Source organism: Monopterus albus, unplaced genomic scaffold (assembly GCF_001952655.1).
Source record: "Monopterus albus unplaced genomic scaffold, M_albus_1.0 scaffold226.1, whole genome shotgun sequence".
NCBI lineage: Eukaryota > Metazoa > Chordata > Actinopteri > Synbranchiformes > Synbranchidae > Monopterus > Monopterus albus.
In genome coordinates, this window is record NW_018128106.1 from 149717 (window position 1) to 176483 (window position 26767).

The 26767-nt window shown below is 39.5% G+C and overlaps 4 protein-coding genes across 6 annotated transcripts; 3 read left to right on the plus strand and 1 right to left on the minus strand.

Annotated features, from left to right (window-relative positions):
* Positions 1-3295: 3295 nt before the first annotated feature.
* On the plus strand, positions 3296-9709 carry LOC109971507 (regulator of G-protein signaling 20-like). 3 transcript variants are annotated; one of them, XM_020619806.1, is made up of 6 exons: positions 3296-4082; positions 4469-4625; positions 5056-5216; positions 7194-7277; positions 7413-7647; positions 8533-9709. In XM_020619806.1, exons 3-6 carry the CDS (start codon positions 5059-5061, stop codon positions 8719-8721), a joined length of 666 nt encoding a protein of 221 aa, XP_020475462.1. In that variant the 5' UTR covers positions 3296-4082; positions 4469-4625; positions 5056-5058; the 3' UTR covers positions 8722-9709. The 3 variants fall into 3 exon arrangements, with proteins under 3 accessions (XP_020475462.1, XP_020475461.1, XP_020475459.1); XM_020619805.1 differs by having other exon boundaries at positions 3296-4625; XM_020619803.1 differs by lacking the exon at positions 4469-4625.
* A 65-nt stretch (positions 9710-9774) lies between these two features.
* Positions 9775-13799, minus strand: lypla1 (lysophospholipase 1). The gene is made up of 9 exons (XM_020619802.1): positions 13065-13799; positions 12901-12932; positions 12217-12282; positions 11587-11634; positions 11428-11498; positions 11257-11330; positions 10824-10925; positions 10371-10547; positions 9775-10283 (listed from the first exon to the last, which is right to left on the minus strand). Exons 1-9 carry the CDS (start codon positions 13131-13133, stop codon positions 10224-10226), a joined length of 699 nt encoding a protein of 232 aa, XP_020475458.1. The 5' UTR covers positions 13134-13799; the 3' UTR covers positions 9775-10223.
* A 20-nt stretch (positions 13800-13819) lies between these two features.
* mrpl15 (mitochondrial ribosomal protein L15) lies at positions 13820-16335 on the plus strand (the record flags this gene model as incomplete). The annotated part of the gene is given in 5 exon segments (XM_020619807.1): positions 13820-13918; positions 14092-14249; positions 14915-15080; positions 15760-15883; positions 15965-16335. Coding segments are annotated over 5 exon segments (885 nt in total), but the record flags the coding sequence as incomplete, so codon positions are not given.
* A 6135-nt stretch (positions 16336-22470) lies between these two features.
* On the plus strand, positions 22471-23804 carry sox32 (SRY-box transcription factor 32). The gene is made up of 2 exons (XM_020619812.1): positions 22471-22862; positions 23132-23804. Exons 1-2 carry the CDS (start codon positions 22514-22516, stop codon positions 23797-23799), a joined length of 1017 nt encoding a protein of 338 aa, XP_020475468.1. The 5' UTR covers positions 22471-22513; the 3' UTR covers positions 23800-23804.
* The last annotated feature ends 2963 nt before the right edge of the window (positions 23805-26767 follow it).

The following is a 26767-nucleotide window of genomic DNA, read 5'->3' on the forward strand; positions in this document are numbered from 1 at the left end:
ATACAGCACAGAAGGCGTCTTTACATCCACAGTACTATATCTGTCTCCAGTAAGGGACAAATAAGATGGATCCTCGACAAATCCTAAAATATGAGACCAACTGGTATGAAGGAGGTGGAAGCAGAGACACTGGCTCTTTTTTACTACCTCACTGCAGCAATATATCAGCAAGTCATCACTCTCTCAGTGAAATATTTCAGAGGAACACATTCCATCTCTCACAGCCTTAATTTTATTGCTGAGAGATCTCTAATTAGGTGCCATGTTTTCCATGTTGGTGTCCACAGGAGAAGTTAAGCTTTGATGTAAAACAGTAGAGGTCGCAGAACATTAAACCTTAACAAGCTTCAAGACAGATACTAAAAAGAACCTGCACCCATCTGACTGGCTGTGCTTAAAACCTGCCACCACGCACTTCTACAGGATGTACAAGTCCTCCAAGTCAGAGAGGAGGCGCGTATATACCTTCAGTTTATCATGACAACTGGATGATATAACTCAGACTCCAACAGAAACCAGAGGATGAGCCACCAAATTATTTCGGTTTCCCAGGTGTATGAGGAAAAACACATTCGAGAATCAGTGCCAAAAACATTTTTCTTCTTCTGATGTCGCCTTTTTTCCACACTTGCTTTTAGACTTTCTGCAGACACGGTTGCTATTTGGCAGTAAATGAGGCGTGAATATGAAGTACCTCCGTCCTTGTTACACTATTACCTGCTGTCCGTGCTTCTCATTAAAGTCTCTTCCCCAGGGAATGCAGGAATCACATGCTCTCTGACTGCAGGCCTATTAAATAGAATTACATTATGTTACTGGTGGGTGTTACTGTTATTGTTCTTCTTCTATAGCATATGTGCAGGAGAGGCAAATGGCATTGGACACAGTCCGGCATAGATGATTTTTATTCCTCCCAGAGAAATCTCATTAACTTACACACTGAGATTATTGGAAACATGTTGATTACTTCTGAGCTTCCTGTGCTCAAGAAAGAAAAAGGTCTGTGATTTATTGATTGTACTATATATTGGAAGGTTTGAGGGCTTTTTTATTCTTTCCTGTGAAAAGGTAACAAAAATGTAAATAAATAGTAAGCAAGTCATGTTCTTGGTGTGGAACTGTTTGTCATGCAGTATTGTTTAACTATGGAAATAACAACACACATTTTCAAACAGTGCTGCACTTGGTTGTTCACATGAAAACTGTCAAAAAGAAACAAAAAATCCTTCAGGGGTGGATCTAGGAAATTTTAAACAGTGTGGCCAGGCTGGGAGAACAAACTCAAAGAGGGGTGGCACATTCGAAATACATGTAAAATATGAAGTAAACCCCAAGTTCTATGAAATTATAAACCATACATTATTAAGAATCTAATGGTTTATTCTGTGTAAAAATGAAACTGACATAGTGCTTTCTTTAGCTTTAGCTATGGCTGCACTTCTTATTTACTCCCTGCTGGGAACATATCGGCTGCACAATAGTTCCTCCTCACTGAGGTCAATTGTGCCAAGTACGCCACAACAACACAATCAGAGAAATGAATGCAAATATTATGCTGTATGCTTGATATAAAATAAAACTAATCCAAGGCTCCAGACTGCAAGTGATCACAAATTTATAAAAGGTGTGACTGAATTTTATCAAAGTTCACACTGGGTGGACTGCAAAATAAACAGCTTATGTGCAAACTTACTGGGCTTGTCTTCACTTTCGCATAATGGAGGAAAGTGGTGATGCGCTGCTTATAGTTATACCACATTTCAGCACGGCCACCCGAGCAGTGGAGATGTGTAAGGATGGCATTTAATCATCCAGATAACAAAGAAGAGGAATCGTTGCAGCAGAAACCTCTGTGGCTCTGAGATAAACTCTGGAGAGAGGCTCACAGTGCAAGACCCTACTTTAAATTTCAAAACAGAAATGAGTGAAAATAATAACTTTTGAGCCTCAATGCTTTAAAGGTTTTTAACTCCCTGCCCAAGTAGGAGCAATGACTTGTGATGAATGAGTTGCAAACTGGGAAAATAGGAGGTAAATCAACCGATGGCCGGGTGGGTGATTTACTGAATGTATTTTGAAAAGTTGCATCCTCTCTGTATGAGGCTCTGAAACTGACAGCGCTCACACCCACGTGAAAAGATTAATATTCACTGGCTATATGTTCCAGCTATAGATCACAGTAATGTTGTCTTACCAGAGAGCAGGGTCAATTAAAGATGAAATCTGATTTGTACACCTGTGAGATATATGATTTATTAAGAGGCCTAGAGAGAGAACCATCTGCATATTGAACGTGTTTCTCTAAGCCACACTAAGTGGAATGTAATGGACATTCCTATTCTGCTGCATATTTGAAATGTTGTATTTGGCTTATTCAGCAGCAGTGGATAATCTCATTCCACAATATGTACCATGTAAGAAAATGTGTTGAATTTAATTTCTTATCCCCCCTGTGTGTGTGTTTGTAACCTTAGTGCAGTGAGATATAGTGTAGACGCAAGTTCTGTTTTAGTCAGATTAGAATGTTTAAAAGGCTGGTTGCCTTTTAACTACAGACAAAGGCAAAGTTAATTTTACCATTTTAATTTACGTTTAGTCATTTACTTTCCATGTTGAAGGGGCCCAACTAAAACACTGAGGTCAGTTCCTCAGTGTTCTTAATGGGAACTGTGAGTTATGACTGTCATATTGTAGTTGAGTGAAGATTATAAATACAAAAAAATCCAGAAAACCAGAAAGGATATTAAAACTTCATAAATAATAAAATATACAAAATTAAACTCCTGAGCATTATCTTTACAATGATACCGTGAACATGTATGAGCTCTAAAAGGTTTTACAATAATTTAAAAAAAAAAGGGGCAGATACAGGTGAAAAAGCACATTCAAGGGGTTAAAAACTGATTAATAATATTGTGAGACTAGCAAGTTTTACTAATTTATATTCATATATACTCTTTGCTTTTAAAAAATAGGCTAGTTTTACTTTATGAACATTAAGGAATCACAAACAAAAAAGGTTGTGAACCATAGGTTTTAACTTCAACAATCCAATAAATGAATAATTTGCATTTTGTATCCAAAATCATAATCTAAAAAGTAACTAGCAATTATTACTGTAAGATAAATTTTATACATTAAAACATAATCTACAATATTTGTTTGAAATGTATAAAAAATGAAAATCTCAAGGAAAGTACTCAAACAAAACACCTGCGTTTTTAATTCCTTTAAACAACTGCAGCATTTGGACTATATGCAGATAATGAAAAGACATATAACAACATGACTATATGAAATATTCAGAATTATGGGTGAAGTTCATTGATGGAGTTCGAGCTCTTGACAGTTTCTACATATGCATGGGACCAAGCAGCATCACACTAAGCAGGGTCCTGAAGGCCAAACAGATTTTAGAATTCATCTTAAAGAACATTTCTGTTTTCAGTTTACACAACTGATCTCAAGTTCTCCTGACCTACTCTCTATTGCTTTTCATTCGCTTAGCGTGTTTAAATAGATCACCACTGCCCTCTGGTGGACACATGTGGTACAGGACCGCATTAGGAGAGAAAAAGCTGCAGATTAATTTGCTTTTTCGGGTGTCTGATTAAATTATTCAGTGTCTTGGTGTCCAGAACTACGTGGCATCTATCAATTTTTATAGGGTATGCGTTGTTTTCAAACACTGACAGCTTGTCAGTGTTACAGAAAGCAAGATTTCAATCTTATAGTATTACTACATTTCTACATTTTCTAATTTATGCAGAGTCGAATGATCCCAGAATGGGGTTGTGGGGGACGGTATAAACTAGGATATAACCAGTTTGACTCCAATTTAGCACCACTGCTAGGGAGTCTAATCATAATACAGTTACAGATTTGTGAATCAAAATACCATCAGTGCAATGGTCTGGCAGCTCAGTCTGTGCAGAAGAAGTCGCTGCTTTAAGAAACTGCCCAATGTGCTGTGGCCGGTTTTCACACTTGCAGGAAACGCATGCGCGTAGGGAAACCAACTGGTTTGTGTTGAGTCAAGGTAGACGGATGTGATCGTGGTCATGTGTGATCATGGTGGCACAGTGAGTACACATTTATATTTGATTTTTAACAGTTTGGCGCCCGTGCTCGTACATCTTTTTGGAGAATAAGGCGGATAATTTCCGGATCCAGTGAGGCTGGAGCATCTCTGTCTGGACTTCCCAGCATCCAGAAACATTACAATGCATCTTGGACAATTCGTGCATATTGTGATCTGCATAAAAATCATTAAACCGTTGATCAAGCAAAGTAAATATTAGTAGAGCTGCTGCTTTTAACCTAAAGTAATACAAATCTGACTACACTGTAAATGATCAGGTTTTCTGATCACATAATGTCATTATGTTTCTATAGATGGCTGTATACTGCATGCTTTAGGGCAACTGCATTTCATGACTAGAGCATCATGTGTGTGTATTCTCCGGAGGATGCGACTGATGGTGCGATTGCTGCCGTCCAAGAGTAACGCCTTGTCGCTATCATTGCTGCTCATCCCTCAGACAGAAAGAGGAGAAGAGAGATGAGGAGGGGTTGTGGCTCGTCACAATTTGGTTCTGTCACATTCGCCATAATCCAACAAAACGGTAGGACATTTGTCATCAGCTTCTTAAGCTGTTTGCGTTAAGAGCTCTGAACCTAAACGCGTGACGCTTTGTTAATTGATAAAAACGTGTTGATTACTGGGGTTGGATCACAGAAGTTGACCCCACGAGTCGGGACACGGTTTCCTGGCTTCAGATACTGTTTAAATTTAACGAATACACATCATTTGCAGGGTTTCGGGATAACATTAAACAAGGCTTTTACAGCGTTATCAACCAACTTTATCTCTGGAAGATGCGAGCCTCCTTGGATCTGCACGCATCCTGGCAGATCTCTAATCTCTTGTGCTTTATTGGGCTGTGAAGGTTGTGTGTGTGTAATGCTCCAGCTTAATGCGGGTTCCAGCAACAAAAAAAACCCGTCCCCTCCACAGACCAGCTCTCACTGTGGTCTCCCGTCTTCTCCTTGCAGTCCATGGGATCAGAGCGGGCGGAGAAGCATAAGAAACAGCTGCAGGTTCATCGGGAAACAGCTGCAAGTGTCCTCCAAGCGCACCACAGGATGGGAAGCACCGCCACCAACGCCTCAAACGCCTGCTGCTTCTGCTGGTGCTGCTGCTGTAGCTGCTCCTGGTAATAACACTCCACCGCCTCCCACACACGCAGGTCCGGAGATAGAAGAGAAGTGGTCCAAGACACACAGATTACTGCTCATCATCCATTCATTCACCCATTATCTATACCCACTTAATATTAGCATCAAAATATGCTTAAAGTACCAAAGCTAAAAGTTCTCATCATATAGAATGGCTCGCTTTACATTGATGTATAGCATATAACTGGGTTATAATTACACATTTGCAGCTGGTAAAGATGGAGCTTATACTTCTTGTGAATTACCCACCAGGGATCAATAAAGTGATTAAACTGTATATTGTTTTATTAATCTGAAAGTTATGAAATACACAGTGGGGTAAGAAGTGCAATATTTACCTCTAAAATGTAGTGAAGTCAAAGTGCCAAGTAGCAGCAACTGGAAATACTTAAGATACCTCAAAAGTGTACTTAAGTGCAGTACTAACCTGGGCTCTGGGGAATTGTCACATACATTTTCAGTACCTAACAATAAAGTCAGTGTGACTTTTCTATTTCTAACATTTTTAGAGCTTTGCTCACAGATTATGTTAGTGCTGTATTTTAATTCAGTTTCATGCGTGGGCTGTTTTGCGGTCTGTGTGGTGCATCTTGAACTGTGAAGTTATTCCACTGCAGACCTTTTACATGCAAGAACCTACCACATTTATTTGTTACACTGTCATTTATTTTAGCCAACTGAGCTGTTTGCGCCATGTCTGTAGCTTAATGCAGTTTGTCAGTGCATAGCAGCAGAAACTTGAGTCTTGCACACATGCTTTGGAAAATGTTGGCACAGAACCGGATGTTGCAAGAAGAGAACAACATGCAGAACAACATGCCATCCCTGTATCTGAAAATTAGACTTTTTTTTTTTTTGAAACCTGTTTTTTTTTTGTTGTTGTTTTTGGAAGGCCAGTGAAAAATCACACATTATGTACTTGTGATGTAGTAAATGTAAGGTGACAGCAGCATACTGCATCATTTTATAATATGGAGAAGTACTTGTTGGCAGAATTTGAAATTCCTAATAATGAATACGACGCCTACATCCTCCCACTCATTCAGCAACACCACAGCCCATGCCATCGTCCTCAAAAGCCAGAAACTCAACGGTCCTGCGACCCAAGTTGTATCTCACTGGCTGGAGGTCTCAGGGGTTTTAATCTGTTTTGAAGTTATCAACCATTTACTTGAGCTTCCTCTGAGGATGGCCAACCTCACTCCACCAGGGATAAGTAAGATTTTTGTCTCTGCATCTATACCAACTCTAATTGTTGCACAGTTACAACAGCCACATTCCCAGATGGGATGGCTCACAATGGACTCTCGCCTCAACCAATTAGTCTAGTGCCAGCTGCTCCATCAAGTGTTAGGAACATTTTAATTACACACAGGTGATCCCCACAGGACAAGGTGGACATTTGACACAGTTAAATATTCATGCAGTCATTCCCAGTAGGACATCCTGTACCTACTGGAAGTGTTCTGTTATTTCAAAAGTGGTACAAAAACATGTGCAATATACAACACCTGTATGCTATAATGGAGAAAATCAATGAGCGCAATAGCTCTTTACACTGTAATTAATAAAGGATCGCATAAGGATATTTGAGACCAGTGGCTTCCAGTGTTCTTGGTTCATGACCTCTTAAAATGAGGCACTTTGTACTTGTGACTCCAAAGATTTTCCTTGTTTCACTTGGAGGAAATTTGACATCTCATTAGGTCCAGCAACCAAAAGGATAATGTTTGTATTTCTCCATACTATTGGCCCTGCAATGTAAGTCATACTGCAGTTTTGCATGTGTATTTGACAAATATATGCATTATTTATAGTGAGAAAAGCTGACATTTATAGTATTTTAGAGCTATTTAAGTGCTCTGGTGAGGAAATCAAACCTGGTTGACAAGCTACTTTGCAGTAAATAGCTACATGATTAGAGCTAAACAACACTCTGTTTATTTTATTTCCAGTTTGACTGTTAGGAGTGAGGATGAGTCAATTCAGAGATCCACCTTTGAACGCAAGCCAGGGGAAACCGCTAACTGTGAAGAAAGGTAATGCATAAGCATTGTAAACCCTCCAAGGAACATTTCAACAAGACGCCACATTGTTTTAGTATATGGTGTGCTATTATTAGTAAAAAAAAATAAATAAAAAATTAACCATTTCAGTACTTTTCTGTTCTTAAGCCCGAAGCCTACTCTGGAAGATGTCCACTCCTGGTCGATGTCGTTTGAGAAGGTGATGAAGAGCGCGGCAGGTCGCAGCTGCTTCAGGCAGTTTCTGCGGTCAGAGTTCAGTGAGGAAAACATAATGTTCTGGCTCGCCTGCGAGGAGCTCAAAAAGGAGACCAACAAGACTGTGGTGGAGGATAAAGTCCGTCAAATATATGAGGACTTTGTCTCGATCCTTTCCCCTAAAGAGGTGAGCCACTAAGGCTGGGCATTTTCTCAAGGGGACTGCATGATGTTAATGCCACAAATTAATCTGTTGGTCAACTGACAGGAAATTAATGATCAACTAACTGAATTATTTAATTATAATTGGTTAATCAGGTAATTCATTTATCTAAGGGAAAAAGCCAAGCACCCCCTGGCCTCAAATGTGAGGACTTGCTGCTTTCTCTATTTTATAGTATTGTATATTCAATATCTGGACAAAATTAACACATAGAAAGACTAGCTTGGCCTTTTGAATGGTAATTTTCCAATGTTGCCACACAGCTAATGTTTCCCTGTGGCCACTCATTGTACTGCAACAAAAATCCCCTATGGCTTAGTCAAACTGTTGACAGAACACCTTCAGCCACAGACCAGGTCAATTATCACTTTTATTATGAATGCTTACTCCATGGAGGTTTGATATTTGTAAAGCTTTCCAAGAGCGTAGAAAACAGTTTTCTTTTTGTGACATCATCCTGTTGTAAAGTATATGAGCAAAGCGGGAACGCACCAGCCAAGGCAGATACGGAAACATTCAGGCACAAGTGCACTGAAGCAAACCCAGAAGCTCACGCGCCAGATGTGAAGTTTTCATTCAAGCGACTGGGTGCCATCTTTCAGCCTGAGATCCAGCTCCTATAATACATCCTTGGCTAATTCTCACTGATAGTACATTTTGTTTGAGGCTAATCCACATTCCCCATGTCACATTATTTATATAGCCTATTCTATCTGGGAAGAGCAAAGTAGAAATTGGCATTTACGTACCATTTAAGTTTTTGTGTCATTCAACAAATTACCTGATGACTTTAGATGATGCGTTTACATCTAGTTGATCACCACTCCTGTGTCTCGCCATCTTCTCCAGGTCAGTTTGGATTCTCGGGTTCGAGATGTGATCAACCGCAACATGCTGGAGCCAACCTCGCACACATTTGATGACGCTCAGCAGCAGATCTACACACTGATGCAGAGAGACTCGTATCCCCGCTTTATAAACTCAGCTGTGTACACAGATCTGGTGAAGAACCTGGAGGAGCCTCCACCTGAGCCATAGACTCTTCACTGCAGCACACTTTGCTTTTGACATTGGTGCATGCGTCCCACTCGAAGGAGTTTTGTGTTCTTGCTGGAGGGCTGCTATTTAAAGAAAGAGACAGGAAAATGAACACTACTTAAAACCAGTCTTTATCCAGCTGTAACTTTATTATTTATCCATGATTAGCTTACCAAAATCCCTGGAGCAAACAAGAACAAATGCTAAGATAAGCATCACAGTTACTTGTTCAAAAACATATCTATATTTTTATACACTCCCTAGAGCTTGACATTGCACTTTTCTACCTTGTTTAATGAGGGAGAGCATGCATCTGTGAGCACTGTATTTGTATTTCGGTATATTGTGGGCCTTAATGCATATCCAGTTCTTGTAGACACTAGTAAATTTTATTTAACTGTGACTTAAGAAGAAGGAAAGTGCCTTGGAATACGATCTTCTACATTCGCACCTTCGGTCCAACATGGACGGTGCAACAATGACTTTGTATGTTGGTGCTTTCAGCTCTTCTCAAAGATAATGTTTTTACAACTGGATGAGCTGATACCCAGAAACAGATCATGTCAGTGTGTTTCAATACAGTGATATTAGTCATAATATATTAAAGAAAAAACAGAATATGTGACCGTGACCACTGATATATTTATGTATTTAAAAAGGTATGTGTGAAATAGCTATTTGAATTCTCACAAATAAAATAAAGCACAATCAATCATATGTTGTGTTTCCTGTCATGTTCCAAAAAGCTTCAAAATATTTGATAAACTATTATTTGACAGGTTTCATACATGGGTGGTGTATTAAGCTGCTTTAAAATAATATGATCTCTGCATATGTGCTTTGTTTGCAAATGCCTTATGCTGTGATTAGTTTAACAAATGTAATATTCTACAAGTTAGTGCGGCAAAAAAAAAAAACAATTTTCCTCTGAATGGTCTGTTTTTTTTTTTCTATTTTTGAAGTTTTGTCTAAGATACCAGAAGAACTGGAAAAAAAATCTCATGTTACAGAATGGATCTCTTTAAGTTGGCTGTTTTGCTTGACAAATACAAACACCATTATTATTTTAATTATAATTTAAAACTGAGAAAATCAGGACATTTCAGTACTGCTACAGATAAACTACATTAATTAAAAGCATTTAACAACAGGCCATGTATTGTGAGACATTACGTATTAAACCATAAAGTATAGCCCTATTGATTCCAGTACATACGTTTCCTGCAGATAATGGCTCATCTTAATAGCAAGTTACTTTACAATCAAGCAACTAGTGTTACTCTACTGTAACACTGAGGATTGTGTGCGGCTCCAGGTTAGGACGTAACATCATTTAAGTCATGCGGCTCCCAGGCTGACGTGTAGCAGCCCCAGTCCTGTCTGGCTCTATAAATAGCAGCATGATTTTATCATCATGTCAGTCCTCGAGCCCACCAGGTCTCACTGGAGTCAGTTCCAAAGGATTCTGATGATAGCGTCTAGCTGTGCAGACACTCCTGAGTTCATATAGCACTGATGGGAGGAAGCTGCTTCTCTATGAAATGTTTGATATCCACCATTTCCTGCAGATACAAAAGAAAATAAAAGCTATACATAATACAGAAAACAACTAGAGATTCAGTGCCAAATGTGACTTTTTCCAGTCTGACCTCTGGACAGGCACTGTGAGGTACACCCCGATACGACTTGAAAGTGTAGTTGGAAGGGTTGATGAGGCTTTTCATCTTCTCTGCTGCCTGTCTGCCAAATATAAAGGGGACCAGGGGGTCAGCATCCCCGTGGCACTGCAGGACATGCACGTCCTTGTTAACACAATTGGCAGATGCCTAAGAATAAAAGAGATCAGTCTCATTATCAGATTATGACTTTGCTATGTGATAGCCCTAATTGTAATTTGATTAAAAGAATTGCTCACAGTACATTTTATGTATATTTTGGGCATTTAAATGATGTGTGGTGCTACATTAATTTGAAATTAACAAACAACATGATGAGTTTGAACTGTTCTATTCACTGAACTACTCAATAATTTGCATTTAATGCAGTGAGCATGTAAACAGCACAGTGTACACAGTGTGGTCTGTATCATATCTTTTTTCTACCTGAGGGAAGGAGCTGTGGAGAGGAAGCCAGCAGCTTAGAGCGATCACTCCAGCAAGTTTCTGCTGAGTTGTCAGAGCCGTGTAGAGAGACAGCGCTCCACCCTGGAAAAACAACAACACTTTTTTAATCTTGCATGGTCACATATTTTTATGACTATAAAGGATAATTTTCAAATTTTTGTTGTTCCACAAATCCTATAGATACTAAAACCAACAGTGAATTTCGTGTACTCACTGTAATGTCTGTTAATCCAAAACGTGTTTTTTCAAATGTATACACTTATATTTTAAGACGCTGTCCCTTGAGAAGTGCACTTGTATGCTGTATGGGTGTATGTATCTTTTGGATTTGGTTATTTAAATACATTATGTACACCAGTGGTGACTCACAGTATAAACAATGTTATGTAACACATCATCATGCCACACTTGCCTGCGAAAATCCCCCGAGGATAATTCTGTGTGAAGGTATTCCATTCTTCACTTCTTGGTCTATCAAAGCTTTAACTGTGGAGAATCAAAGAAAACATGTAGACAAACTCTTTAGGCATATGATCCATATTCCTAATCTAGTACAAAAATTCAATAAATTTTATAGACATACTGTTCTCTGACGCTCTTTTAATACCACTCTCATCTTCACCTGCATCTGGACTCAACCCATAAATATCAAACCTATACATGAGAAAACAAATACGGAGTTTAATATGTATGTGACAGCCATGCAATCTGTTCAGACATATTCAAATACTCTGACACTTACCAAGAAGGCATGGACATTCTCATGTTCAAAGAAACAGGCATGGTGGGACTGTAATCATTGGAGAAAAGTAACATCACTATTTTGCCTAACTATACACTGTAAATAAGGGTGAACACTAGGGCTGCCCCCTCAAAGTTGACTTAAAAATGCCTATAAGAGCACTATTTTAACAAAAATAGAAGTGTACTGCCTGTGTCATTATTCCAACAAATCCATAAGACATTGTATATTGTCAAATTAAATATGTTGCAATTTAAATCTTGCATCATATGCAGCCGCCTTCATTGATTTTTAAACACTCAGAAATATGTTTCCATCACTCCTTTACATTTGATTACTAATGTTAAATGTGGTCTAAATCATCAGTGAAATTCACGGCAGTTGATTTTCTGACAGTCTATGCTATATAATAACAAACAGTTGAATAGTCGGACTGAACAGCTGAATCTGAGTTGACTGACAAAATTCTTAGTCGGGTACAGCCCTAGTGAACATATTTATTCATTTTTACACACGTTAATGCCAATTATATGAAACACAACATTCAAGATTATATGATCTAGTTACTAGTTAGGTGCTCTCAGACTTGCAGGCACCCTATGTAATGTTACGGATTGGGTGAATACTTACGCATGAGGACAGATGTATTTCACATGTGGTATCCTGATGCCTGTGAAAGCTTCAGCCCAGCCATGCCTGTCATATTGGACAACATTAAACCAGTTTTAAATATAGTCAATGGTGGAACAAGTTCTCAAATCTTATACTTTGGTAAATGTAGCAAAGTGGGAAGACACCATGCCCCGGCCCATTTATCAATTCAACTCAATACTTTTTCATTGTCATAATAACGAGATATCAGTTTAACATTTTAATACTGGCATAGCACAGAAAAAAGTGCCTCCCAAATATTAAAAATGTCAAAAATATGTCCTGTGTACTGTTTAGCACAGCAAAACAACAAAACAGTACAGCAGTTCGTTTGATTATTCAGAAAATATATACAATCTTAGTAAATAACCTATAATATTACATCAGAGTGCATTTGTTGATGCTATTTTGTATTAATCTGAATATGCAAGGTAACTAGCATCTGAAATGATCAAAGAAACCATAAACAACTGAATATTTGCCTGAGTCATAATGAACTAGAAGCAGCAGTAAGCTGAAATACTCACATACTTCTAAATTGTACCTAAGCACAGTAATAGAGTAAATATACTTAGTTACTTTCTATTACTGAGTACAGTCTATTTGCCTGTGTTACAAACTCTAATAATTTATGCATCGGTGGTGAAAACACTCTCTACATACCCAGTGTCGCCAAGGCCATGCAGAAATATCACCTGAGAAAAACAAAAACACCTACTTAGACAGGAAGCTAGCTACAAGTCAATGCATATCAGAATTTGTAGGTACCCGTTACTGTCAGTCAAACTGCTTTTGGTCTAAATTCCAACGTATCTTGATGAACTCACCGCTGCAGTGGCTCTGCGGGCAGCAGGCACAATAGCAGGCAAAGGCGCGGACATTGTATTACCGCACATACAGCGCTGAGGCAGCTGATGTGTATGGAGAAGTTAGCTACCCCTAACAACGATATTCTATCGGTTAGTCTGTGTCTACCTTAGCCCAACTCTATCCAGTATGAAACAGCTAAAGAACAAATGTCAACCGATGACGACTGCCATGTCCACCCTTCTTCCTGTATTACTAGGAACAAACTATGTTAGGAAATAATACACCGAAAGCTTACGCTAGCCATTTGCACATTAGGTGCCAATGGCACCGAGATGCTTTATGATCCCTCCCCCGCCACTACGTTATTGGCTGTCATTAAAAATCGTTTACAAATCCAAAACAGATATTGGTTCGTTGAAATGTCAATGAGCGCTGCTTTAAAAGGGGTTAAATCCTACTTAATGATAGCAAGGCACATTTCAGCCTCTCATAAGTACAAGACTAAACTGCTAATCTGTTTTATTTTGCCTGTTTGCTTATTGAATAGACCTTTATACCTTTACAATACCAATATTTAATAACATTCACCAAATATGCACGAAATCCGACTTTTCCACCAACTTTATGCAGAGTATTTTGACTCTCGTGCTTTTGTTTCGAAAAGCCGCCGAGCTAAATAGCAAGTACTTCCGCTCATTTCTGTCACGTGTCTAGTATGTCCTTGGTTTGGCTCACTGACATGTGAGCAGCAGGAACATAAAAAAAAATTTCTTGACCTAAAAAACCGGGTGGGAAAGCGTTAGAGTTTGTGCAGAGCCTGCCGCGAATAACTTTGGCAAACTTGCGGCCTGAACCAGGAGCCAGAAAAGAAGTCAGCTTCAATTTTATAACTTTATTATTGCTCTCACTAGCAGCATAATCTATGTATCATTGCTAGTTAGCATGCTAACCATCGCTAGTTAGCTAGTGGAGACGAGTGCTAACCATAGATGTTATATTTGTAAGCTAGAGAAAACCCCTTCCTCAGTTTTCTTGTAATTGTAGGAGAAACGGCGGGGAAGAGGACAGCATGGTGGCAACAGAAGCGGCCGAGGACATAAAGGAGAGCGACAGAGAGGCAACCGACCTCGGCTGGGATTTGAAGGGGGTCAAACTCCCTTTTATCTGGTTATTCCAAAATATGGCTACAATGAAGGACACAGGTAAGAAGTGACCGCTCTGTGTTCCACTTGACCAATGCAGTCAGTAAAATGTGCCTTTTTGGCTGTTACACAAACGAAATTGCCCCAGATCATAAGTTACACGTTGATATACTGTCAGCCTAAGGATAATGTTGTCTACAGGGTACCTGCAAGCTCTGAAAAGTATTGCAGTGCATTGATTTCAATCTCAAAACAAGGCCTTTAGATGTTTGAAATGTCTTAAATATTTTCTCAAGTCTGCTGGTCAGTAATAGTGTGGCAATTACAAAAACGTACACTTTGTGTTTGTTTAGTAAAAAACGGGCTGGACTAAATTCACATGTTATGGTTCTGAAGTGATGTCACTGTTAACTTCTGTCAGCAACAGTCTACCAAATCCTATGTATGTTGATGCACTTGGGTTTTTCAAACAATAGCAACATTTTTCAGCCTAAGACCCCAGTTGCATTTTCAAAACAAAATGGTAATCTAGAGCTAAAGAGAAATGGTTTAGTTTGAATTCTTTCACAAATGACAGTATGTGTTCATTTTAAGATTAGCTCATTGAGAGAAGTTCATTTGGATCACTACACTAAGTTAACCTATGTTCTTTTTTTGAAGACGAGCACCACATTCTCCCAAACGATTTTAATCAGTTGCCAACACATTCCTTTGCTCTTCCTCAGTCTCCGGCCTCAGTACCCGCCTCTGTCTTTGAAACGGCTGCAGTACTTGATTGATCTGGGAAGAGTCGACCCAACCCAACCCATAGACCTGACCCAGCTTGTCAATGCCAGAGGTGTGACAGTCCAGCCTTTGAAGAGAGACCATGGAGTCCAGCTTGTTGACGAGGTAGCTGCTGTGTGCGTAAAGCATGTTGTTGATCATGGATTTTTTTTTTCACACCTGCCATTAATCGTTGATGATTTTTATGTGTGTGTGAATGGAAGAAGCATGATTAGAACAATTCACTGTGAAGACTGATTTTTAGCGAAGTAAAATGTTTTACTTTTGCCAAATGAAAGACTTAGTGTTCGTCTACAAAAATTGTGGGGCAAATCATTTGTCCTAGTCATAAAAAGTGGATGAAAGGGCTAGTAATTTCTTTATTTTCCATGTCTTATGTCAGGGGAGATTTGAGGAGTGGGCTTTCACATTTGATCAGCACAGAATACATCCTATACTTGAATATCCCAAATTCTACCAACTGCAGTAAATAAAATGTTTGAGGGAATCACAGTACAGATATATTTTCTGTAATGGCTGCAGTCAAGCTGTGTATTAGCTTTAAAGATATGTTACATAGCTTTTGCATACCTGCAAGGGAAGGATGTAATGTTGACAAGAAAGTTGGGTGCCCAGTCATCAACAGGGCAGTCTGTGGTTCATGGATCATTTTGGGCCACTAGATGGCACCACATCACAATGTGGTCTCATGTGACAGACAGATCAAGATGTTGTTTGTGACTGTTTTTTCACCTTGCTCTGCCACAAGTTCAACTTTTCATCAGGTTTTTTTTTTCTGTTCTAGGGTTCCGATATTTTTGTTGCAAAAGTCAACATTGAGGTTCAGAGAGCTTCTGAAGGAGCCATAGCTGCTATTGAGAGGAATGGTGGCATCATCACGACCAGTTTCTACGATCCTATAAGTCTCGGTAACTAATGAACATTGAGCTTTATGCACTCACCAATATGATAGCATTTTAATCTCATGAAAGACAAACATATTTCTGCAGGTATTCTCATCAAGCCGGTCCCGTTCTTCTTGCGTGGGCAGCCGATTCCAAAGCGAATGTTACCAGGGGAGGAAATGGTTCCTTACTACACAGATGCTCAAAACCGGGGTTACTTGGCAGACCCAGAGAAAATCCATCAGGCACGGATAGCCCTGGCACAGAAGTATGGATATGTTTTGCCAGACATTTCAAAGGATGAACTGTATCATATGCTCTCCATGAGGAAGGACATCCGACAGATCTTCTTTGGCCTCTCTCCAGGCTGGGTTGTTAACATGTCAGAGAAGAAGATCTTGAAACCAACTGATGAGAAGCTGCTTAAATATTACAGTTCGTAAGTGTTAGATGTTAAATAAATGTTTGTGCATTAACTTTTTGCAAACTTGGCAGATAATGTGGCTGGTATGTTAAATATGTAATGTCATAAAAATTAAAAAGGAAAAAGCAGCTTTTGGTTTTTCACACTGAATTTTCTCAAACTACATTTTCAGATATGTTAGTTTTTGAAATAATTTAGTCATAAGTTATATATTGTATATTTATAATATGACTTACACCACATTCATGAGTATTTCTATGGCTTTGAGTGGCAAACGCCTGACGGCCTCGTGTACAAGCGTAACCGGCCCGTGCCTCATAATGGAAGGAACGTGAACTGTAACAGGTGAGGGGGAAATAAGGAAAATAAGATAACTCATAGAATGAAAACAGGAAACAGATGCCTGGTGATGTGTGTTACTTGTGTAAATGGGTTGCCTAGGCCCTAGAAGGGAGTTTGAAATTAGTCATAGCCAGCTGTATCCTGGTGTGGACATCCAAAAGAGCCCTCTCCTCTCCCTCTTGGAGTATAACCTCAGGCAAACGCATACATGCAACATTACCAGGTTATGCTTTAAAGACAAATTGCCATGAAGAAACACTAATGCTTTGATATGTGGTGTTCATCACTGTCAGTCCAGACATTTAGAATAAAATCCAGGTTGTTACAATGAAGAATCTCATTTTTGCAATATTACACAATACTCGATGGCGATTTACACCCTGCCTGTACCAGAATATAGTCTCATGGGATTTGGTTGGATAATGGGCCACTTGCATTTGAACTCTCCATTACACGTTTATTTTATATGTCAAAATGGCACACATGCTATAAATAAGTTGGTATTTTACACAGATACTGTCTTAAGGGGCACTGACATAAAATTAAAAAACAGTTTATCAAAGGAAACATATGTTTGTGTGTGTGCGTGCATAAGACCACAAGCATTGTTTTTCCGATACAAAGCCCCCCTTGCCATATTAGTGAGGTCTCGGTTCTGCAGAAATAAAAACTGACAAGAAGAAACAATGTACCAAGCAGTGAGTTAAATATAATAGATTTTATTAAGTCAACATTAGCATCCAGTAAAGAACATTGTATTATTTGCAGATTTTATAATTTGTTTTCATCCAAATCAAAGGTTGCACTTTGATGACTTTACTTGTGGTTCCCTGCACGTCTTCCTGAAGCTGAAGTATCCAATAAACTACACAAGTCGTGGATACATACACAGCCGGCCCTGCCAGGAAAACCAACCCAAATCCTTACAGCATAATACTTTAAATAAATCACACCACAGGAAAGAAACAGCACAATCATTGTTTATGGCAGAACTACAGTGCTTATCTTCAAAGCAGCAGATCCTTTTGAATTTGTATAAGGTCTCAGACGAGCAGAAGAGAGAAAAAGAGCGAGCTAAAAGTTTAGAGAGACACAAACATCAACTCTGAGTGTGTGGTCGTACAAAGTTTGCATAAAAGAATAAAGAAATTAAATCAAGCATCACCCAGTTGCAGTTAAGAAAACAGTCATTCATTTTGGCTAAAAAGATTTGTTAGTCTGTTCAAGGCAGACATTTTGTCTGTGGTTTCTGTTCCAAATAATCTAATGTCTGAGTCTAACCCGTTCACGCTATTTAATTAAACATTCAAGCGTTGCTGCTGGAGTTGACCAGGTCAGATTGTTTTGGTTGTCTGCTACCTTGAATGAGCCATTGAAGACAGACACAAAGATCATGGTGTCTCACAGGTCTCAGTCTAGTTCCAATTAAGAATTAGGGCTAATTACAACTAAATGCAGGCCTCTTTCTCCTCTGTCTGCTGAGGAGAGATATATGACACAGGTCTGGGATCAGGGTCAGACAAACATAAACTAGACAGAAAGAAGACTATTTCCATGCAGAAGTGCAGGTGTAATAAATGGCCTGCTGTGGTAATACAGTTAAATACTTGTCAATACTGACAATAAAAGATGTGGGAGACTTGCTGAAATTGTCAGATAAGTCTCTTATCAGTAGCCAGTGTAGAATACAATTCCTAATTTACAAAGAATAGTGCTGTTTTTCAGCAAGAGTGGAGCTTTGCCTCATTATCCAGCCTCAGTCTGAGAAAGTCTGCTTGGCAAACTGATGAAAGAAAATTACAAAAGCCCTTAGTGAAAGAATCGTTTGAAGTTACAGTATTTGTTCTTGCATGAATTAAAATTATGAGCCATATATCACAATAACAGATTTATAAACTAAATAATTCAGATTTTTAATAGGATGAAGAGCTGCAACTAAGATTTATTTTATATGTAGACTACGTTTAAAATTAACTAATTGTTTAGTCTGAAAATGTCAGAAAAGTTTTTAAAAGCTATCAAGTCTTTTTTAAAACTCCCTATACATTTTTTTAAATAATCCTCAATGCACTTAATCTCATTTTTTAAAACTTGTCTATTCACCATTTCTTTATCTCTTTTCTTATTTTAAATTATTTAAGTTTGTGTCATTTGGCACTTGTGTTCTCAGTTCTATTGCAATTTGGTGTCTTGTGCTAGGTAATTCAAACTTTTATATTCAATAAATACATTTTTAAAAAGTGTAAACATTTCTTCGCGTTGCTTGTTTCCTTCAACTAACATTCTCAAACAGTTGAAGTAGTAAATGTTCACATTTTTAACTGGAAAAAGCAAGCATTTGGAATTTTTGCAGAATGAATGACTTCAACAATTAATTGATCGATCGTTTCAGCCCCTAAAATGATAGAAAATGGATTAAAACAGTGCATACATCCTCAGCACCCAAGTGCCTCCTCATCTTTTTGGCTGCACAGTGTGGTACCTGGGCTAGAGTCTGAGCAGAGTTTGAAGTCCAACAGGGCCTGGCTGGTTATCTCTGCTTATAGGTGGCGGCATTATTGTGTTCTGCTAATGAGGCTACATTAAGCCTGTCTACACCAGGGGGCATGTAATCCTCTCAGCTGGCCTGATGTAGGGCTGGGCAGGGCACTGTTTACACGAGGAGTGTGGAGGCTAGCACTCAGGGCCCCACAGGCCTCTGTCTACTGTTGAATCTGCTCAAACGTGTGATTGGGGGGTCCAGACCACTGCATACAGTAGACTGGGGTCTAAGACTTGGCACAGTGTATCTTGATGCTGGCCTGCTGTGTCCATACAATACAACACAACGCAATACAGTCCGTCACTGCGAAGATCATGGTCACCTGAGTCAACAGCATTACATCCCCTTCACACCTTCCATCTATGAAACAATGGCTCTCTTTATGAATGAACCACTGTAAGGAAAACTGGTGGGATGGCACCAAAGGTAGGTTGGAATACAATGCTTCATTATCAGAGGCCAGGACCCTTCAGCAGTTTTCTTCCATTTAATTGCTGAAATATCTTCAGGTCAGCATATCCTGCACCAAATACAATATCCACAACAAGAAAAGAAAAGTGCCAAGTCAAATGTTCAGCAGCCCCAAGAGAATTCGCATCGCTGACAAAAAGCTCCAGTCCACAACTGAAAACTCAGGTGATCCACCCCAACACCATTCTTAGCATGTTCTACCAGATGCTCCAAATCCCGACAATATTCAATCCAGACATCACAGAGAACAGCCAAGACTTCAGGAGGGCCACTGTAAATCCTGCCAAGTTGTCCCTCTTGCAGCTCTACCTGTGCCAGCCTGGTCATCACTGATCCAAACTGAGTCAGGAGAGGAGTGTCTCATATATGAGTTCTGTCCAATACAATAGCACATTGTGATCAGAAAGCCACAGACAACAATCCCTATTCAGAAAGCATAGTGCCCATTTAGCTTGTTTGACTATGAGACAATGCAATGATACTCTACTGTCAGCTCAGAGATTAGGTTTCAATAACAGGACCAGAATAAAGGATAAATTACACGTGTTTAATGAAATACAGCAAAATAACCTTCAGTGGGCTAAAGGTTCTTCACATAATTAAAACTACAATATCCAAAAGTTAATTCCAGATATTCTGTCTATTATTTAACCGTCTAAATTTACACAGAAGATCAGCCGAAACTAACTGTTATTGTATTCACACTGTGTCCTTCAAACTAATTATTTAAATCCATTAGCGCTTTTCACAGCGTTTTGGGGCGTGCGTCCCTTTTAACACCGCGGATGTGGATTCAACCTCTAAATCTGTTAACCTGTGAAAAAAGACATAATCTCCCCCTCCAGGAAATACAAACACACCACAGACAACCAGGGTTTAGTTGGATGAATAGTTCTGTTTTTTAGACTCGAGTCTATACCAAGAAAAGTCCCAGTTTCTCAGGCTTTTACTGATGCGTTGAAACTTTTAACGTTATCTATTTAGGGCACATATCAGTTTCGACTGATTCAGATGGGTTTAGCTGTCAAATGGAGTGAAGGAGCACGGTGCCTTAATCACTCGTCTTACTGAATTTGTCAGTGACATAGGATTGATCATTGGCAAATGATATCAAGCGTCATTACGCGTGATTAACGAGGGTTAAAGTCCAAAATGTCGCCCAACCTAAACAACGTGACTTTGGTCACTGCTTTGAAGTAGAGGCTTTGTACGTTTTCTGCAAGTTCATCGTTGTCAAATTCGCATTCAGATTACAGCAAAATAGGTACTTCCAACAGCCTTCATTTCCCTTGTGTATTAACCCTCCCTGCGCTAAAACCATAACGCACAACATTTACAATTTAAAGAAGCTGCACAAGTGACTCGTCTGCCGGGACACAGCGGTGCAGGTGCAGGCATCACAGCAGGCCAGGCCGTGTATTGTAGATCCAGCTTTGCTGCTGCTGCTGCATAATGGCATCTATTGTTTGTTGTCGTTAACCAAAAACAGATGTTTATAGAAACCATATAGAAGAAGCGATCACCTGTAATGGGGGGTGTCAACACGCCTTAGGCGATTCTCTGGAGTCTGGTATTTGTGGGTACACGGTTTTAAATTATTTTTTTTAGTTTAGCTGTTTTTATAGCTATTATAAGATCCGTAGATATAATTAATCATATTTTGACAATAGGAATTAGCGTGAACAACTGTAGGCTGCCTGTAGCCTGTTTCTCATTCTTTGTATCATCATACTCAAGCCATTATTTCATATTAAGAAGTGTTTGTGTTTGGACTAAAACATTTTTATAATTTAAATATTTTTACTACAAGTGCGCTTCTGAAGTGATAGTCCATGTTACTTGTTAGTAAAAGAAATGTATGAATGATGCAGCAGTCATCCTGCTCTAGTTTCTGTGAGTCTGCCTCTCTGTTGGAGTTTTCACTCATTTCAATACACTTTTGTCAGCCCAACGCCTGAGCTGCCTTCTGGAAAGTCAGTCTGTCAATTTTCATCGTCTTTTAATTAAGGTTAATGTATTAATAGTTAATAAATGTAAGATGTATTCCGTGTTTTCTGAAGGCGAGCTCGTCGCGCCCCCTTTGTGCACACCTATCAGTTTTTGTGTTGAGCAAATATTTGTGCGCAGTAATCATGTAATAAACACGCCTTGATCATGTTTGTTCCAGTCCTGTAAAATGTACCTTGATAGAGACAGTGGATGGCCGATAACAGCCTCCATGTAATTAGTAACCAGCCCTGCCTCCTGGGAACTTTGATGTGCAGCTATCAATACCCTGCCTCTCAGCTCCTATTGATTAAATTCCACTTCTCTCCGATAGGAAAAGGTGTGATTTAATTAATATAGTGTTAATAAGTGAATAAAAATATTTAACACTTTTTAAAAATTAAAGGCCGAGAATGTCAGAAGTATTTATGCACAAATATTAGAAGTATTGTAAAATATTCGGAAATATAAAAAATGTCAAAATTCAAACATAATAATATGGCAAACAAACCAAACTTGTCTAAGAATATAATTGTAATTTTTCACTTTATAAGACTGAATTGAATTCTGAACATTTTATATGTATTGGCTGGTATTGGGTTTACTCAAAGCCCCTAATCGATAGAGCACATCTCACTTCATGGGGTCTGTTCATTTATTTGCCTTATTCAGCTGACATTGAATTTATTATTGTTGCAGTGCCTAACAGTTTAATTGTGAGGTGTATTACAGACTCAAGACTCCCATCTGAAGTTTCGTCAGGTCGTTGTTTGGGGCGTCAGATGGGCCTATCACCGACCCCGAGAAAACACCTGGAATTCACACCTTAAATCCACTCCTCCTGGCCTCCTATTGGTGGATCGGCTACATATATACATCACTCTAACAGATGACAGCGGCCTGCGCCAGAGCCAAAACATTACCACCTTTTGTGACCATGCGTTTCAGCCGTGACCCCACTGCTTTCCAGCTCTGCGCAAACAGCGCCATGTTTGAAGACAACGACTCCGGCTGTACACAAGGGGAGAGCGACGTCCTCTCACCGAGCCCGGGGCCCTCCAGCCCGTTGTCCGTGAACTCAGACAGCAGCTGCACCAGCCCCGAAGCGAAGACGGCCGCAACACAGCAGAGAGTTAGGAGGCCCCTGAACGCCTTCATTATCTGGACCAAAGAAGAGCGCCGGCGGCTGGCGCAGCTCAACCCAGACCTGGAAAACACGGATCTGAGCAAAATACTCGGTAAGACTTTGAACAGCCTGATAATGTCATGAACGGACAAGCTATTGCTAAATTAAACGTATCCACAGGAGATGTTTGTGTGTTCCCTTGTTAGAAAGGATCTTTGGCCTAGATTTAGTCTCATATGGGAGAAAACTTAATCTTATTTCAAAATGGTCCAATAAAAGCTCAGTAGCATAAAATGTTTCAGTCATGACATTTAAGTTATTGGCTCCCGTGTATAGGCCAGTTTTGCTTTGCAGATCATTAACCCCACTGTGTTGCTGCAGGAAAAACATGGAAGGCCATGTCCTTGGCTGAGAAGCGCCCATACATGCAGGAAGCTGAGCGTCTGAGGGTCCAGCACACCATTGATTATCCCAACTACAAGTACAGGCCCCGCAGGAGGAAGCAGATGAAGAAGAGCCCCAAGCCCCCGACCACAGACACTCCTCTCCCCTCACTTTTCAGCTCATGCGTCTCTGTGCCCTACAACCTCACCTATCTGCTCCAGAACCAGCAGGCGACCTTCCCAAACACACTTGACTCCCCAGCTAACTTCACCCCTTTGCACAGCAGCTACCAAAACACACCCCTTTTTCCAGACACTGCACCAACACACACTTTCTCAAACAAGACTGTGGTGTACCCAAACCCTCCTGCATACCCTGTGGAGCCTCAGGTGTACTTTGGCAGTCAGCACAGGCCCATGCAGAACAGTTCCTCTGCAGGTCCCCGTGTGCAGCAGGGCCAGTCCAGGGCCTATGCGAACCCGCTGCACTTTGCTGGGCCTCCCCTGGAGTTTTACTTAGAACAGGTCCAGCTGGACACCCTGTACGACCTGGACCGCAGCGAGTTTGAACAGTACCTGGACCCATCGCCTCACAGGCCTGAGTCAGTGGATCTCAGCAGCTGTCAACAGCAGACCAGCCACAGAGAGAGACGCTCACTGTCATAACACTGCAAAGGGTGTATTTATTTAAATTATTTTTGTGTGGTATTGAAAGTGTTTGTGTATTTTGTTAGTTGTAAATAAATACTGTAATTGTATCAATAAACTGCTTAATCCATCTTCTAATGCAAGTGTTCTGACTGGCATCTTTAAAGTGAAGAAAAACCATTTGTAATCGGCCTTTTAAAAATATGGTGCGTGTTAATACAACAAATTTTAAAAAGAATGGCCAAAATAAGTGCAACAAATGCCAGAAGAGGGCTGATTTTTGGTTCCTACAGTAGGTTAAAGCCACAGAACCACTGGTTCCTACACTTCCTATAATGCAAGTTGTTAGAAACATTTTGTTTAACCTTCTGTCTGGCAAACGCACATCATAAGCTTTAGTACACATCTTAACTTTAGTTAATTATAGTTCCTTCAATCCCAGTAAAACCAACCAAATAATGGTGTCTCTGAAGTTCATACTCTCTGGATGTATATGAACATAGTTTTAAAAAGCAGGAAATGTATTAAATTGTATATTTTGATGTAGATCAGATTTGTTTTTTACAACACTACGGCTTCTTCTGTGAAATCCAAGAGAATGAGTGAAAAGATGGGAAATAAACAGTAAAATAAGTAATCAGCATACAAAGATTAGTGGTCATTGTCCAACTAGATTTATGTATGCATATGATTTAAAACACGCATTTTTCTGGTGATATTAAAAGTATCAACTTTAATTATGGGTGTATTTTTATTTATCCAAAACATATATGCAAATGTATAATTTATCAATACACAATTTCATATTTAGAAAATGTAAATATTTGGCATTTCTAAAAAATATTGTTAAACCTTTTTAGCTACCAATTTTGCATGTTTTCAGAAATGATTACGCCATCAGACTTTTCAAGAGGTAGTCTGACACTACAGTACGATTACTGTACCTATGAACTCCACCATAATGTGATTTTTCTGCCCTTAACTCTTCAAAAAGTTACAGTTCTATAAACTCCAGCATTAAAAAAACATAACATTTACTTCAAGAGCCAGTGATGTCCTGTCAGGTTAAGTGCACCTAATTTAAATGCATACAATTTAAAAGTGCTTCAGAAAAAATAGTCTGCAGAGAGAAATGTTATGAGTCAGTGATAGAAACCAGATCTTAAAGGAAACAGACCCAGCAGATGAAGGAAGGATGACCTCGGTGGGATGAGAGCGCAGAAGAGCTGATTAGGAAAACGAAGATCTGCCGTGATCTAACGTCACCTGAATGAGCGGAAGAAATCTGACGTCAGTTCAGTTCCCAAGACAGCGTTACAAAATACACTGCAATGTGATATGCAGAATGTACTGCAAAGAATGACAATGACATGACAATAAATCTCCTCTCAGTCTTTATTTTCCTCTCCTGTTAGAGAAAACTAAAGCCTTTAGACTTGGTATTTTTCCTCAAACTCTGGCCCCTCAGTAACATTTAATGACCAGTTGCAGCAACTTCCTGAGGGAAAAACTGCATGATCTCAGTGTTTCAGGTGAAAATAATAAACAGCAATGAACACAGCAGCTGGACAATTCTGATATCTTTGTTACATTTACAAAAGTCATGATTTTGTAAAATACATGAGTTTCATGTATGATTTCTTTCATGCCACCTCTCGTCTGAGTTGTAACTTTTCCAAGAATTGATAATTATACCAGAAATCTGCTGGAAAGCTCAGTGTTAAGTTTTGGGCAAGGGAAGGACCCAAATACCTTTAGACTTGGTATTTTTCCTCAAACTCTGGCCCCTCAGTAACATTTAATGACCAGTTGCAGCAACTTCCTGAGGGAAAAACTGCATGATCTCAGTGTTTCAGGTGAAAATAATAAACAGCAATGAACACAGCAGCTGGACAATTCTGATATCTTTGTTACATTTACAAAAGTCATGATTTTGTAAAATACATGAGTTTCATGTATGATTCCTTTCATGCCACCTCTCGTCTGAGTTGTAACTTTTCCAAGAATTGATAATTATACCAGAAATCTGCTGGAAAGCTCAGTGTTAAGTTTTGGGCAAGGGAAGGACCCAAATATGCAGACGCAAGCCAAGGCAGAGGTCGAGGGTATTTTAATGTAACACCAAACAAGAAGCGGGAACAAAACACAAGGCTCAACTTGATGTATTAAAACAAAAAATAAAAAGACTAGGTCAGGGAGTTGGGTACAAAAATGAAAACCAAACCATTGAAAATAACCAAAGTACTGTGGAAAAACTCAGACAACAATGAGACAAATCAAAGTCAGGAACAAATGAGAGATGGGTACTAAGTTACGGGGCAGAGATACAGGAATGGTGAGCTGAGAGAACAGAGACGACAGAGCAACAGGGCATGAAGACAAAATGAACCAGTGGGAGATTGAGGGAAGGGAGGAGGATATATAGACAGGTGACCAGAGGATAATGAGCAGCAGGTGGAAATAATGAATGGTGACTGTGAACCGGGGTAAAGCTGGGGCAGGTGACGTGGCACAAGACAGAAAACTAACCAAAATAAAAGCACAAAACAGGGATAAAGTCCACAAACTATAACACATAGAGAAATACATTTGAGCTTATCACCAGTGAATCATGTGAAACACACTGTAATTCAGCAGAGACATTCCCCAACCCTCAAGTACTTTCCTTGTTAGAGATAAATATGTAAATATGCCAACTGTTCAGTGTTGACACAGGAAAAGCTGGAGTTTATATTAAACCTAAAAATAGATTTGCATTTACTAACTGGCAGCATTCTTGAGATTTTGTGAGCCATATTTAGGTTTCTCTTGTCTTACTTCCTTCTCAAAGGTCATCCTTAGTTTCCTCTTCTGAGTGGACTTTGGGTAAATTCGAGGCTGCCGTCTTCAGATAATGCTCATCCGAGTATTATCCTGCTTTGTCTGGCGCTGAGGAGGAAACTCAGACAGGAAGAGCGCTGAAGTGAGACAGTTTTGTGTGCTGAAG